Below are 16983 nucleotides of genomic sequence, written 5' to 3' on the forward strand. Positions count from 1 at the left end.
CACATCTTTGTTATGAGGAAATGAGATGTCTCCTACTCAGTAGGCCCTGGATAAAATAAAAGGTTTTATGGTAAGTGTACCAGTTTCCCTGAATTTTTTTGAAAAACTAAAGGATGAGGGGAAGGCATTGGCATAAAAAACAGGAGCCTTGGCTGTGTTTGTGCATGCAGCTCTCCCGTTTGCTAGGCACGCCTCCCTCTGCATTCTCCGCTGGCACTAAAGGGAAGCGCTTTACAAATGGGAAAGAACTTTTTTCAGTGATGAAACTCACAGCAATCTCAAAGGCAATGGGAACCTTTATTTTGATTATTTTCAATGTATTGGCATTGTCTTTTATGCAAACTGTAAAACAGTCTTGAGATACTGCATAGAAAATACACATAGGAAAAACATATATACACTTTCATAAAAATAGAATACATCTTGGCAAAATTACCTGTGTACAGTGTATTGACATTATTGAACCAAACTTACATCATCTTAGGAGGAAAATGTTCCATTTGTAAAAAAAAACCCAAAACGTCTTAACTGAGTTAGGAGTACTGAAATGGATATGGTTTTGAGCTAAATAAATGGCTATACCAGAATGTCAGAGTAAAAAAAAAAGTTATAAAATACTTGCTGTATAAAGTAGAAGTAGCCATGTTGGTTTTTCTTCCAAAAGAATAGTGACATCTCTAAACTTGCATGGAAATCAAATGTACCAGTTCCCAATTCTACTGTGGATTCTTTAGCTGAAAACAAACTTTAATACCCTTTATTTCAGCATTTGCAACCTTTAGGTACAGTGCTATTTGGTTTTTTGCACACACAACATATTATATTACAGCCCTAATTCTATCAGGTATTTGATAAGAAAAAGATTCTAATAGATATAAAATTGTAAAACACTTAGCAACCTGTAAAGTATGATGTAGACCACTTGAAATTACTTTTTTTTTTTTTGGTTAGGTTTTTCTTTTGTTGCTTTCAACAGAGGCTGCTCCTTGCCTACTGCTTTGACCACGTACTTCAGCACATAGTTTGATTCTTCTGCTGGTTTTCAGAACAAACTGTGGAAAATTACTACTCCAGTGTAATAAATAAAGTGGTAACAGGTCCTCAAAGCCATGGATTTTCCTCTTGAATTGGAATACTGGGACTGGATAAGCAGCCTCAGAGAAGGAGGGAAAAAGAAAAGAGCGTAGCACCTTTTTCAAGTGACATGGTTCACAACTGTTTGGCAGGCAGTAAAGTCAGTCTGGAAGTGGTAATACCCATTGGCATTTATGAATGTGGTTAAAATACTGTGATTACTGTCCAGTAGTTTGGGTGTTTAATAGGGGTAGGCTGACACAGCTATATAAACAATGAAAGTTGTCCGATACTCAATTTTTCCATCGACGCTGTAGGATAAGGCTCTGACTCCCATGCGGTAAGTCTTTGGCTCTCGCAGCGGCCGGGTGGTGAACACAACTCCTTTCAAGTTCTCATCTCTCAGGGCAAATGGGATTGCTGGGTCATCGTCTGCCATTAAGAAAGTTGTCCTTGGGTGCATGACTTGATCATGAGTATAGGCAACCAGTCGGATTAAATCCTGACCAGCAGCTATGCCAAAGGGGAGGGAAAGGAGTTTGTATTCCAAGGCATAGGTACTTGGATCACACTCCAAGTCATTGGCTGGGCAGTTTTTCAGACAGAACCTAGGAATAAGCAGAGCACTTTAGCCCAGGGAGAAGGCATGACACATAAGTATTGTAATAGGTCTTGAAGGATCAATTCTTCCCATTCACTCTGTTGCAGAATTTCAATTTCTCTATAGAGGTAATATGATCACGCACTCTTTATCCATTTTTCCTTAAAGTTGCAGCCAGTTTAATGTCCCATTTTCCCTCAACAGGATCACCTTAGAAAGTCCCAAAAGGTAACGTAACCATATTGAATACAATATTTGTTGTTGAAGTCAATGGTGCGTGTCTCAGTGACTGTGATCTTAAAAATTAGAGTTGGAAAGGTTGTTTAAAATGTACCAGGCAGCTCCATTTGGAGGTGTGTTAGGTGCCTGTGTGTTAGATCATAAAATAAAAAATTTGGAATGAAGATGGGCAAAGTAAATTTTACTTATTATTAATCAAAAGTCAAAAGAGGAGATATCTGTCAGCTCTGCTTGTCAGTAATAACAGACGTCAAAGAACATTATCCATGTCAACTTAAGTGTCATTCCAGTTCAGTTTGATCACAAAAAATGTTTTCTGACTATGAAATAAGCTATTTTCTTGAGTGTATTAAAAGATTAAAAGAAAATAATATATGCTTTCCAGAACAGGGAAATAAATAACTTTAAAATAACAAAACTTACCATGAACTGTAGCATTATTTCCACAACTAAAAGAATATTTTAAATGCTTTGAAATTGATGGTAAGTTAGGCCTTTAGAGAAGTCAGAAAAAAACTTAGATGCAAAGGCAGTCCCGTAAGTGACAAATGAACGACACTGAATCAGCAGTAGAAACCACAGCATGCTGCCCACCAGCGTTCATATAGTAAAATAACATTCTGGTGTTATTTCCTTTTGACCTAACAGTAAAATGCTGCACGGATAGTGCACACTTTATGGTTGTGGTGCAGAGGAAACATGGAATACTGCTGCTCAAGAAACCTATGAGCATCTCAAATGTCAATGCTTTATCTTTTGCTAGTATGAGCTTTACTGGTGTCAGTCAAACTTTGACAAAATTTCTTCTGATGGATACAGGTTTAGGATCAAGCTTGGGGTGGGTGAAAAGGGCTGAAAAGAAAACATACCCAGAAAGAGGCTCTCGCTGATAGTTTGGTGGACAAGGTGTGTCTATGCACTGGTAGCTTCCTCTCAAGTTGAAACACATCTGATTTAATCCACAATTAATGTTCTGTTCGAGGCACTCATCAATATCTGAATGTAAAAAACATGCAAATGATCAATTGCTGGTAGAAGAAATTACGGGCCAAAAACTAGCTGGGTCAGTAAAGGCCGAGCAGACTGCAGAGTCTACCTCTGCACACAGTGAAATCTTTCAGAATCTGGTCTTGCTGCTAGAGACAACTGGAGCCCAGAGTTCCAATAACATGCATTTATTACTGTTGACATTTTATTACTGTGCCAGAGGGTGTATTGTGCTAAAGCTGCCCTACAGCCACGCTCCAACACAAACCATAGCTGCTTTGTCAACAGAGGCTAATTAGGTTTTTTTTATGCCTTTTTTTTTTAATCAAGACATCCCACAGTATCTTTTTGTTTTTGACAGAGCCAGGTTAAGGATTACATTGGGTTTGAGCCTAGAGCTGCTGTCTATTGCCTGGAGTTAAATGTGTAATGTAAGGTCACATGAGGAAACTTCAGAGAATAAGAAGTTGCAATTGTCTAATTTGCTGGTGTTTTTATGAAGCGTTAAAATGTGAAATATAAGAACTTCTAAAACTTGAAATTTGAATGCTGAATCCCATATAGCAAATTCAAAGAGTTGGCATACACATGTACTGAACATGATTGTTATCTTATTTATTTGCAACACTTTTTTATTTCTGAACACTCAAAGGGATCGTTGTACCTTGACAGGTTTTGCCATTGGACGTAAGGCGATAACCAGATGGACAAGTACACTGATAACTTCCTAGGGTGTTTCTGCATTCATGCTGACAGGTGTCTCTGGTTTCACACTCATCAACGTCTGTGGAAAGAAACATGAACACGTACACATGGCTTATTTGAACCTGGTACTGAACTGAGGTGTATTTTGTCCTATTTCTGTAATAGAGTATGGACAGAGTTGGTGGAAGTTGTGTGGATCTTGTTTCCTGATAGGGTGGAATGTCTAAGACTAGCAAGTCCTTTCACACCTTACCTGTGCTATTCCTTAAAACTTTTTAATAATTTTAAAGTCCTCACCACTTTTGATGGTAGCCATAATATGTATTCTGGCTAGAGAGACCAGTCCTGACAGTCCTGGGAAGAAAGGGGGACATACAATCCATATACATTGACAAGGTTATACAAATACAGCCTTGCCCCCAAAAGCAAGCCAAGCTGCCTGATAAAAAGGTTTTAGGCAATATGGTAAGGAAATGCCCAGATTAGTTATCTCATCAGAGGAAGCCTTGACAGTGGAGGAGTTGTTCTTACAGTTAATCCCTCCTCAGGCAAAGCTGTTTCCCTTCCAAACTGACCTTCCTTGTGCCATGGGGATGAATTAAGCTCAGTATCTGGGAAGACTATCAATAAATGCTCTTAACTTTCTTTTTTTACTCTCCCTCTCAAATATAGAAGTACCGGACCACTTTATATAAAATTTTCAAAGCAGACTAGTGTGATTTAGACACAGATCACACATAATTACAATTTCTTTTGAAATGTCTGCCTAATGCAGGAGAGCAATAGAGATCCTACTCAAGTTAGTCTCGTACAAGAGTTGACTTGCATGATTAAAACAGTAGAAGGAAGGTCTTTGCTTCCCCTCTCTTTGTCTGATTTACAGGGGTTGCATTAGATAAAGATGCAAACACAGAAGAGAAACAGATGCGACTGTAGACAATTACAGTATGTTGTTATCAAATCCTGATGGGTGTCTATTAAAAGACCTTTTTTTAAATATTTTTTTTAATTTTTTTTTTTTATAATTTGGCATGTTTTCCATAACAAACAATAATATTCAAATTTAGATGTTTATTCCAATGAAACAGAAGTACAAGAATATTAACTAATTCAAACTGGAAGCTGGGGTGAAGATCATAGCGTTTAGCTTAACGCTTTCATCAGCAGTAGCTATATTCCTAGGTCTTTCAATTAAACTGCTATACACATAACATGCTGCATGTATACAACTACTGAAATATCTTTATAATGCAAATACAAGGTTTGATGTCTGCCTATCTAATTTTTATTAATAAAAGTATACTCATATTTTTCAACATTATACACTGCTATATAATTCTCGCAATAATTCTGGTTGCTAGATCTAGCTGTAGATCACTATATTTATCCTGGAAGGATATTATGCCTCCTATGAAGTGCCACTGGCATATATGCTAGGTTGAGATACACAGCTAACACACCACAAACTGCTATGTTAATGCACTGGGGCAAGCTCTAGTAGGGCCTAGACTGTGGTACTCTTAGTCCTGAACTCAGCAGTATTATCACAAAATAACTGGATAATTTTTTTTCCCTTGAGATACTCAAAATGTGAGTTAAGTGGGCAAAATCTGGTTTAGGAGAAGCATATTTCAAAAGCTGAAGTAATTTTTTTTATATCCCCATCTGTCCTTTGCGTAAAGGATCAGGTCTGGCGATCCATCCTGAAAGACAAGGGTGAGCCCTGGCTCACAGCGCAGGGGTGGCCCCTCTGCTGCCCAGGTCCATTGGGCTTTCCAGGGCAGGGAGGGGAACGTGTTCCAGGGAGGCTGGGCCTGAGCACCCATTTTCTGGCTCTAGACTAGCAGCAACAGAGGGTCTAGATCCACAGACACCAACCACATGAGAAAAACCTGACATTTATAACTTTAGAGCAATAGCATGGGTTTTTTTTTCAACTTAGTTTCTTCACATTTAGTGCAAATCAGTCAGTGAACGGTACAGGCTGCTGTTCCTTTTGACTTTCACAAGGACCTGAATTAAATTTTCAGCACTTGTGAAAATAGGAACATTTCACTGAAAAACCTCAGAAAAGCTCATAGAGTAAGGAGGAAGTTAAGTAAAAGCTTTACAGTTAGAGGTGTCAAATACCTTTGTTTCCTGTTGGTCTTAAAGTGTGCTCCGAGGCTTTGCACCTTTTAAAAAAACAAATGACTGGGGCAGAGCTTGCCAGTTACTATAGCTACCCTGCTCTCCTCATCATGGAAAAAAGAAACGGCAGTGCTGTCATTGTCACACCTTATGACAAACCCCCTAGTTGTTTACCTGTAATCAGTCTCTCTGTGCTCAGCAAATTACACTAGAACCTGCTGCATATCATAAATACAGATAATTTAAAAGCTTCTGCTTATATTGCCCGTATGACAGTGACTGACTGTCCTGCAGCCGTGCTGGCATTGGCCCTAGTGTGCTCAATTCTAAAATCTTTATTCAAAACCTTTTTGAACCAGATTATTACTACTATCAGTGGGAGTTTGGCATAAGCAACATCCCCAGGACTACATTGGATCTACTGCTGTTTTTTGAAGTGTGAGAAAATTCGCAAAGGTGAGCTACCATAATCAGAAGAAAGAGAATAGCGGAACAAAATAATTTGCAAACTCACAATAAGCAGCACAAATTAAAACAAGAGGTTAAAAGGAGGAGGTTTGAAAACATTTTTGCTACAACATGCTCAGGAGACAAGAACATGCAGAATTCTCTGAATTTATCAGGGTAACAATAAAAAAAAAAAAAACCACAGCACCACAAACCATCAGCCCCTGGTATATATGAAACAGTAACCTAACAATACGGACCAAAACAAGAGAATTGCATAGATATGACTGACATTTACCTACACATCTGTAATTTCTTGCCTCATAGCCTTCAGGACAAGTTTCTCTAATGTTCCTTCTAGTCCTGGAGAAAGGTATTCTGCTGTTTCTATACTCTGAGAAGGAGCTGTAGAGATTTGAGGAGTGCCTGTAATATTGTTGAGGTTGATAGTTGTCTCTCACAGGGGAGAATTGAGCATAGTTATAGCTATTGTAATAGGCACCATAATTTGGCAATCTCTCCAATCCAGCGCAAGATTTCCCATCACCTAATAAATGTTGTCCAGGTGGACAGATACACTTGAAGCTGCCGGGGGTGTTGGTGCATTGAAATGCACAGGGTTTAGGCACTTGTTCACATTCATTAATATCTGCTCATATGACATGATCCAGAGCAACAAACCATGTGGAAAGGAGAAAAAAAAAAAAAACAAACAACAACACATAACTATATGTATATATACATATATACTTATCTCGGTCTGTGGAAAAAACTGAAGACATAAAAGTGAGATCTTGAAGCCAGTAAAATACGGAGAACACAATGCCAAGCAGGCAGGTTATTCTATCCTGTACAGTAATATACCTTTATTCTTCCTGTAAGGATGCTTGTGACAAAAGACTGTGCTCACGCAGGACACGAACTCTGCTGAAAGTCTTGCCTCAAGTGTTACTGAAGATAAGGTGTGGCTATAAAATGGGGATCCAAGTGTGTTCCCCTGCTTTTGCAAAAGCAGGGCCACGTGACAGCCTGAAAGCTGTCGGCTGCGGTTCCTGCTGGTTACCGGAAAAGATGCACTTGAAGAAGCAAGTGGCCTTTAGGATCCACGCTGTTCATCATTTCAGCATAAGCTGCACATTACCTCAGTAATTATTTTTTTTCATGAGTGGGAGATGATGTTGGGCCCTTCTTTAAAGGAGGAAACTTAACACGGGGCATTCTTAAGTACAGCATTAGAAATTCATTCAAAGTGGCACTGAGGGAAGCTCAAAAGCTCCGAAAGGTTATCGTACTCTGCATCAGGGGAAAACTCAGGTCTTGAGGATGTCACAGGGCTGCAGGGGAAGGGGGTCGGGTATGTTCTAACCTTTCATGTTGTTATTGGCCATTCCAGCTATGAAAGGTTGGAGGCTTAACAGTAAATATTAATTCACTTTTGTACCAATAAAAAAAATAGATTTTATTTTTTCCTAATGAATGCTTCTTTTTGGTTTTGTTTCCCTTTAAATTGTAATCCAAAGTAATTTGATGAACTCTAGCAGTAAATATCCACCTTTAAATCAAAACAGAGAGCAGTGAGTATATGAAGTATGGTAAAGGGTTTAAGGATATAATGTGATGAGTGTCCTTCACGCAAAATAAAGTAAATATGAATGCTCTTGGACACTGTAGGGCCAAGCCTTCTCCCACAGTCTCTCTGGCACTACCAGAAAGAAATTTTCTAAAATTTTCATCAAGGTACTTCAGGCCCAGCTGAAAATTTGACATATGTGGTATTCCTTTTCAAACTTACATTCGTTCGTTATCAGAAAAAGACAAAAGTCTGCTAATTCCAAACAGGAGTTTGCAACTCCGCAATGACCAGAAATAACTAACCTGATATTAACATACGTAACAACATATCATAATTGAGATATATTATAAACCTTTTTTACTCTAATTTAAAGATGATCCTAATGGTGACTCAGTAAGGGTTTAATTATTTCATATTAGTGAAAAGTGTGTATTCTTTTAATTATTATTTTAATAGTGTATCATTAAGCTAGCATTATTACAGTTTCATATTGGTTCCCTCTGAACACAGCATTTTGAGCACAGTCTGTAACCCTCCAAGACTCAAATGCATGATAATGGTTTTTAAAAGGTAATACTGTTCAGAAACGTAGCAGAACATTAGATTGCATTTTTATTAAGTATTTAATACTTTATATATTTTAAGGTTTTAAAGAATATTTTTGGGTATTAATAATTAAATATTTTGAGAGTTGGAAGTCCAGGGATAATTATTGCAGAGTATTACAGTATTTTCTTATTGTTCTTTCACAAACATGTAACTGAAACTTTACGTGTTAGTTGAAATATCATTAGGGTAATATTGTCAGGTGTTATAAACAAGAGAACTTAAATTCTAAATATGGCAACAACTAATACAAATTTTAAGTTTATGTTCCTTTGTCATGTGCTGAAGATGAAAAATGGATTACTCATAATGCATGTAAAAGAAGACTGAAACTTTTTATTTCCTTAGCACTCAACTGTTTTCTAATTGTGGAGTTTAACATTCTTTACCTGCATAAAATAGACAATAGGTATTCGCACTAACATCTTTACAAAAAACAATGTCCTTGGAACAAGTTGTGGATAAGCAATATACGACTATCATAGAAATAATGCAATAAAAACAGGTGAAAATTCAAGCAATTTCTTTCGTAGGATCATCCTGTGCAATACAAGCAAAACTGAAGGGAGCAAATCACTTGCATTTATACCATAGCCTTCCCTGTGAGAAGTGATTGCTGACTGACTGGTAAGCCTAAGTCTCCACTGGACAGTATCCCTTTGATTATGAACGACGAATATTTACAAGAACAAGGTGAAATGACTTTGAAACAAAAATAGCTAAATTCTCATGCATTCTTTAACTTGAAGAATAATATTTGAATTTAAATTCTAGATAGCCTTGCACATGTTATATGCAAAAATGCATCTATGGGTGTTGTGATGACAAAGGAGCATCTTATCCCCATCTAACAGGCAGGGAGTTGTGGCACAAGGGACTTTACACAGGGTAAGAATGGCACAGGTAGGAATAAAGTTAAATTCTTCTGTTTCAGCCTGGGCCTCTACTTATTTTTCAACTCTTCCCTGTGCTCACTGGAAACAAACAATAAAAACTGGCTTTTATTAACACATGTGAACTAATATATTTGGTGCATCTATATTTTAAATATATATTTTAAGCAGATAAAAATTCAAAGGTGCATAAAGGCCATACTTTTACTTCAGAGGGAGCTTTCAGTACTCATTGGTCAGAAGATGGCTTTAGGGCAGCTGCTAGTGTTTTGTGAAAATCTGTAGTCCTAGACTTTATCCACCTTATTACTGTCAAAAGTTTAAATAGTTTTAATATATCTTTAGGAGTTGGATTGATTTTATTTCAGTTGAGAGGCAGCTGGTGGAAGTAATGTCTTGGCCTACAGCCAAAACGTTTCATACTACAATTTAATCTCTTTAAAGAAAAACAAATATTCCTGGCTTTTCATAGTCCAAAATCTTAGTCTATTTTTAAAGAAAAAGAAAAAAAACTACCCTGTTCTCCAAAGCAGCTTTTTATTACTTATGAAAGCTAATCTTGAAGAAGTCATCATGCAGGAATGCTTCTCCGATATGATACCTGAGAGCAATGGAAATCAACTTCACTTAGTGTCATATACCACCATTCATAAATCATTATTATCAGGGTGGATCGGCTATTATATTTTACATATTCTACATAAATACAGAAAGGATGATTCTAAATGATCCATCCTGACCATCCTAAGGTCTACTAAATGCCCGGGGAAGTGTTTTATGCACTTGCACTGACACCGTACGTTAGACTCTCTTGCTATCCACGTTAGAGCTATGAGAGCATCCTTCAAATGCTACACATGCGTGCGTGGGAGAAAGCTCTGCATGTTTTTATGCCAAAAGGTTCTACGTAGATAGCACTGGGGAGTAAATACATGGTCAGCATTCCTGTGACTGACAGGAATCCTCCTTCCCTGCTGTGATCCACCCAAAGCAGAAAGGGGAGTGCTGAATGATAAGCATGTATCAGCTTCCTCCCCTCTACCCACATATGGAACACCCTTTGCAATTCGAGCGGGTGAGTAAGTGTGTTCGTGCCGTTCACTTGCAACACACTTCCTTTGGGTGTTCTCCTTTAGGGGAATCCACATCACTCCCTGCTTGACTGACTTCAGGTGTGAATGAATGCAGTCCAGGGTATAGCCAGGCACATTTCACTGTCCAATCAATTAACAAATCTGACCTGATTTTTATAAATGAAGCCTCTCGTGGAGTGGTAGCTTGCCACATCCATTCACCAGTGCTCTGAGACCCTAGTATGCTTTGTTTTCAAAGTATGGACCTATAACAATTTCTGTTTAGAATCGTTTAGTTTTAACTATTTTTTAAATGGGACACTTTGTTTTAGATGGGTAATTTTTAACTTCAGAGCAAATTTGTCTATATAACAGTGTCTTCAAATGGGGTAGCACTGTTGGATATGTTACAGCAGAAAGCCCAGCCAAAAGCAGCAGCAGAAAATATGGGATTTTAATGTGATTGGACAGCTTACCCACGCAAGGTCTTCCAACTCCCTGGGACCGATATCCTCTTGGACACACACAACGGTAACTTCCTCGTGTGTTCTCACAAATCTGGTTATAGCGGCACTGGTGGGTTCCATCCCGGCATTCATCAATGTCTGCAGCAACAAGGCAAGGGGAAGTAGTCAGATTTTTCTTGAAACTTTTTACAGCTTTAAACTTCTTAATGTAGAAGGAATGCAGTTAAGCCACAAGTGAATTTGGCCTCTAGATTGATTTGGCCTCCGAACTCACACTTTTCTTACCTGGTGCCATGATCTGGCATTACTCTGTAACAGTTTGTGTTACAAATTACAATCTGTGTTTCACAATCTGAAAGCAGATTTTGAGCAGATACACAGATAGATTTTTCAACTGTATTGCATTTACACAAACATTTTCCGTTAATTTTCAAATAATTCCATTGAAGTTTCCAATGTGATCAGCTACTCTCCTAAAGAGACCTAATCCATCCTCCAGTCATTCCCCACTAGAAAAAAAATTTGGTACAATATAAAACATCAATTATGTTTAATAGCATCCCTGCTAAGCAGCAAGGATCTGTGATCGCGATCAGAGCTCCTGAGACAAACTTTTAAGGAAGCATTCACACATGGGGCAAAACATTTCAGTCAATGAACAATTTGCAGAATTCAAGGCGACAACACCAAAAAGATCCTGAGGAAAACCTTACTGTTCTTTCTTAAGAGCAATGGAAAACTAGAAGTGTCAAGGATACATCTATTCTTTTAATCCCAATTACAAAAAAGTTAAATATGTATGTTACCATAAATGAAAAAAGTTAGTGCCTTAATATGTGCAAAACTTGATAACTGGGGATGGACCATCTTCAAGTTAGTAGTTTGTTTTTTTTTAAAATTCATCCTTGTCCCTGTGTTTACCATCATCATACAGTACATTAACACTTCTACTCACCAATGCAAGTTCCATTTTCTGCTTTGGTCATTCCACTGGGACACAGATCAATGCACTTATAGCCACCTCGGGTATTTTTGCAAAGTTGATCAGGCCTGCATACATTCTGCCTGCACTCATTTACATCTTAAGGGGAAAAAAATAAAAAAGAAAAAAGGCAAGAATGGAAATGAACTCACTTCCTTATGCTCAAATCCTAAAAAGCAGAATAACTCAGCTGTAATGATACTGTGTACATGCATTTGAATGCATTGCATGTACATTTATCAGTCAGTCCAATTCCCACTTCTTCTGGCTTTTAGTACTGCTTTATAAACAAATTCAGAAACGCCTACTAAGAATATCATCCACAGTACGATTTTCATTCATAAAGGTTTCCAATAAGAAAAATAGCCGCAAATAAATGTTGAACTATGCCCACTGGAAAGAGGGAATTAACAGTCAAAAATTCATTCATACCCATGCATTTTCTGCCCTTTAGCTGGTATCCTGGATCACAACCACACTGGAAACTTCCTATGGTATTGAAGCAACGCTGATGACAGGAGTTGGACTCTTGGCACTCATTAACATCTGTTGAACAACACAAACCCTTGATACCATAGCTGTGAATTCTCTTGTCATCGTTTACCTCAACAGTATTTTGGCTGAGTCAACATTCTGGACTCTGCTTTGAGCTCTAGTTATTACACTATTGACATATGTTCAGAAGTGTTTACTTCTCTCACTTTGTAAAAGAAAATGCACATGGGACTCAAACGCAAGAATGTTAAGTTATTATTCTCTGATAGGATTTCTAAAGATGGAAAACCAAAAGGTTTAAAAAACCAAACAAAAAACCCAAACCAATCCAGAAAACACAACGAACAAACAAATAGACAAAAAAAAACCACAAAAAAACCCCAACACAAACCAAAAACCAAACAAAATCCACACACAAAAGAAGCCAAACCCCCCCAAACCCACAACCTTAATAATGAAAATCTGTAGACATCATATTTGGAGATGTTAAAAAGTTAGTTTCTATTGTGTGAAGGACAGCATTTTCAGCTTATGAATGCTAACACCAGAAACCAAAAGACCTCTCCATACCTTGGCAGCTAAATCCATCAGCCGTCCTCCTAAAGCCACTCCCACATCTAACCACGCAGCGGTATGAGCCAATGATGTTTTCACAGTCCTGGCCAGCATGGCAGGTATGTCCACCTAATGCACACTCATCAATATCTATAATTAAAATTAAAATTATTCATTTTAATTATTAAAATAATTTAAAACAAGCTGTAAACCTCACTCTGTTGAAGCGAAACACAGATTAAGCAGGGTCTTGAGCATGATCAACTATGAAATACTTGAGTGCAAATATATTCACATATGAAATAATTAGAATGCCATCAATAAATTATATTCTTATGAAGAGAAAATGGCCCAGCCCGAACAGAACATTTCCCTAGCGATTTAAGTGCCATGGGGCCTTTTGTATCCAACCTGACCACAGCAATACTTATCTTACCCTGGCATGTTCTACCATCCGCAGAGATAGTAAGGCCTTTTGGGCAGGAGCAGTAGTAAGATCCCATGGCATTATGACAGGTATGGGAACAAGGATTTCGCACAGCACATTCATCTTCATCTGGAACAAGGAAGCGTTTGAAAAAACCAGTGAGCCATCACGAGACTTTACAAGGAACTATACCAAACAAACCCTTCATAACAGGTCTATGTCTGGTAGAGCAAAACTAGATCTAGCAATGGAGCAGCTTCACAGAAACGGTTCAGCGGTGCATTCTCCACTCTTATTTTTACAGTTACCAAATCTACACTAACACAGCTTGCTGGAATCTTGCATTAGCTCTGCAGGACTGGGTCACTCCTGCGGTAATGAATGTTTGATTCAATCTTTTCCAGAGAATCTCTTTACAACAGAATAGATGGGTTTCAGTGTTAGACTTAAGATTTCCTAGAAACATATGCAAAAATGACTACATGTTCCATATTAAAGTTTTAGAACTCGTATTGTTTTACAGATGATACTGCAAATCAAAATTCTTTTAGCAACCTTATTTTCAGTTTTCTTGGTTTCAAAGCTTTTGGATGGTGTAGTGTTTGTTTCTTGTATAATTTCCCTAATTTGTAAGCTCTCAAGGGGCAATGAAATAAGTCCAGGAAAGTATATCAAGATGATTGTTCCCTAAGATAAATGTGACTCAGTCACCTAGAGGAGACAGATAAAACGCTCATAACCTTCTCTTCACCTCCATCACCCAAACAGGAGCTTGCGGGCTGTTGTCTAGGTTGCCAACCCTCATCCTTCCCTCCACAAAGATCATGTAAGTGCTTCATTGCTTTGCACGCTCAGCAGATACTGTGGCTCAGTGTCCCCCAGTTGTAGCTGAGATACAGATGAAAAGTTGTCTGGGTACTAGTTATATTCCAGGTGAGCACAGAAATGAAGTCTTCATCTGCCTTTGGGTCCACACCATTTTATCAATGGTAACTTACACTTTTTGAAGTACATACTGCATGCTTTGAAACTCTAGATAAAGGTGATGTAGATTCTGGTGGTTGATTACTGCATCCAGCAGTAGGCCCAGAGGAGGCCATGTGGAAATGGTAAGAGGACCGGTAAACCTCTGCTACAGAGAATTGCTGAGAGAGTTGGGTTGTTTATTCTGTGGAAGAGAAGGCTCTGGGGTGACCTTATTGCAGCCTTTCAATATATAAAGAAGGCTTATAAGAAAGATGCAGGGCCCTGTAGGGGCCCTGGTAAAGGGCCAGGACAGGAAGGGGTAATGGTTTTAAACCAAAAGAGGGTAGATTTAGGTTGGAAATAAAGAATAAATTTTTGACGATGAGGGTGGTGAGGCGCTGGAACAGGTTGCCCAGAGAAGTTGTGGACACACCATCCCTGGAAGTGTTCAAGGCCACATTGGATAGGGCTTTAAGCAACCTGGTCTAGTGAAAGGTGTCCCTGCCCGTGGCAGGCGGTTGGAACTAGATTATCTTTAAAGGTCCCTTCCACCTCAAACCATTCTATGAGTTTGTGATTACACATTACCCTTGTCACATCATTACCTGAACAGTAAGGCCCAGTTGAGTCCAAACTAAATCCAGCAGGGCACTGATTGCTACGATCTCCTGTAAGGTAAAGGAAGCACATGTTATTTGTGGATTAAAATATGGCTGTTTTATTATTACTTTTAAAAAAACCCTTTAATATTAAGAACTGCAGTGCAGCTATTTATAAAAGATGTATTTTACTTGGATACTAAAAGAGAAACTTTTAAAATCCAGACGTTAGTGGTTTGCCTGCTTGGGCACTAAAAGTCAGTACTACATGGAGTTTGCTGTTTTGAAAAACATTGAAAAGGTGGGGGGTTTCCCTCAGAGTGACTCCAAGTTGCATCCCAGCATAATACAACCTGCCAAGTTCCTCCATAAAGTCTTCATTATTAAAAGAATAAAGACCTTTCAGTTTCACTTCACATAACAGGAGGGAAATATACCCAAACCAAATAAATCACCATGTCATAGATCGTGGGAAGTCACTGTAGAAGAACACAAGTTCATTCTATGATCTGTAATGGAAAACTCTGGTAGGTACTGCTCAAAGACCACATGTATTTTGCTCCTTGAAGATTGATTCAATAATTCTATACCTTAGAATCACTTAGGTAAAAGGTTAATAAAAGCCAGCAGTTAGTAATGTTAAGACATGGTACAACGGATGATTAAGCTATAGCTTGCCAACTCTGTGTTAGGAATCACCAGATTTACAGACAGTACATAAGCACGTGTCTATACAGCGCTGCAGAACTGTGCATCATTCATATCTGGCCTTAAAAAAAAATATCTATAAAGTACCAGTAGAGTTTTCAAGCTGCACCTCAGCATCCTATTTTCTGTATATGCCAAACAATTCCAGAAAAGTTAGATCTGAGGGATGACTTAGGACATTTTACCCATCTTAGTGCTGAACTTTGAATGTTCTCCCACCTCATTACTATCTTACTTACATTTACGTGGTTTTGCTGTGAGAAGAAAATACACCATCCTTTTTCTTAATAGCTATGCAAAACCAAACCCAAACATAAAAACCCACCAACTCTTGACCCCACACAAAAAGCAACTGTAATTTCACTTTAGAGAATGAAAGGTACATGCAAGGAAACTGAGAAATATTTTAGGTTGATTATCTGAAGCTGCTGGTGATGCCATTAGCAGTGTCAGAAAATGCAGGTGTGCATCAACAGTGAGACCAACAGGTGAAGAGTAAGTGCAAACTGCAAGAGCTTTTTCATATTAGTCTATGGGTATATTAACAAGACATGTAGGTCCCAGGATCTACCATAAAGTTACCCAAGTTTCACAGCATTTCCTCTTTCAAGGCCATAACCAGCTTTTGAGAATATAGCTAATGAATTCTAGGAAGAAATGATATTATTTTTTTTTGTTTTATTTTTGTGAAAGATTAGAACAATACCTTTTGCAACAGAAGCGTAGATTTTAAAAGCCACAGTTTCTTCCAGTGGGTTGTACTCTGTTGTAATAGAGGAAGCATGGAGTGTTTCCACCAAGAAAGGCATCTTTCCTTTAGTGTAATCATAGGTGATAGTATGGTTCCATGTATAGGGAACACTAACTCCATCTACAGTGAAGAGACGAGTAGAATGGGCGTACAGTTGTCCAGGGCCAGTTTGAATATAGTCTTCTGTGTAATCCTGAAACAGCAAGATTCAGGCTTCAGCCACTAAGTACAGCCAACACCATTGTGGTTGTCATTTCAAAGTGGCATGAAACGTATTCTGAGAAAGGGTTTTTTTAATGAATAGCTGAACAAATAGCATTTCACACAACACGCCTTTTTTACTCTTGTTTTACCTATTGAATCTTAACAGTGCCTGGTATATTTCTTTAAATAAGAAACAGGCTGTGATACTGAGGATCCTGATGATGGGGCCACAGCAGAACATTTCCAAAAAACCCTGAAAATTATCTTATTGTTCAATAGCAACCTTTTGAGGTCTAAAATTTTTTTGGTATTCTAAGTCAGATGCTGACAACATGTGCTAAATAAACAATCAGGAGAGAAAAATTCTGCCACTGAAAAAAGGTATAAATATTGGATGTGCTAGATATTGCAGTGTATCAAAATATAAAATAGGACTGTGTGCCATAATGGATATTTCCACAAGACAAAGTTTTGATGCTTTAGCAAGGTAAGGAGTACAT

The 16983-nt window shown here is 38.1% G+C and overlaps 1 protein-coding gene across 2 annotated transcripts in view; it reads right to left on the reverse strand.

Moving 5' to 3' along the window:
* Positions 1-278: 278 nt before the first annotated feature.
* The window catches only part of HMCN1 (hemicentin 1), a 214411-nt gene continuing 197706 nt past the window's right edge, over positions 279-16983 (reverse strand). The window contains exons 97-107 of one of the 2 annotated variants that reach the window (XM_075096766.1): positions 16235-16472; positions 14827-14889; positions 13265-13384; positions 12844-12978; positions 12211-12324; positions 11752-11877; positions 10806-10934; positions 6483-6833; positions 3567-3686; positions 2785-2911; positions 279-1682 (exon numbers count right to left, since the gene is read on the reverse strand). In XM_075096766.1, coding sequence (XP_074952867.1) covers positions 1316-1682; positions 2785-2911; positions 3567-3686; positions 6483-6833; positions 10806-10934; positions 11752-11877; positions 12211-12324; positions 12844-12978; positions 13265-13384; positions 14827-14889; positions 16235-16472 — 1890 coding nt within the window. In that variant the 3' untranslated portion in view covers positions 279-1315. The remainder of the gene's footprint in view (positions 1683-2784; positions 2912-3566; positions 3687-6482; positions 6834-10805; positions 10935-11751; positions 11878-12210; positions 12325-12843; positions 12979-13264; positions 13385-14826; positions 14890-16234; positions 16473-16983) is intronic. The other variant, XM_075096765.1, reaches the window with a different exon arrangement.

This window comes from Phalacrocorax aristotelis, chromosome 6 (genome assembly GCF_949628215.1).
Source record: "Phalacrocorax aristotelis chromosome 6, bGulAri2.1, whole genome shotgun sequence".
NCBI classification, from domain to species: Eukaryota; Metazoa; Chordata; class Aves; order Suliformes; family Phalacrocoracidae; genus Phalacrocorax; species Phalacrocorax aristotelis.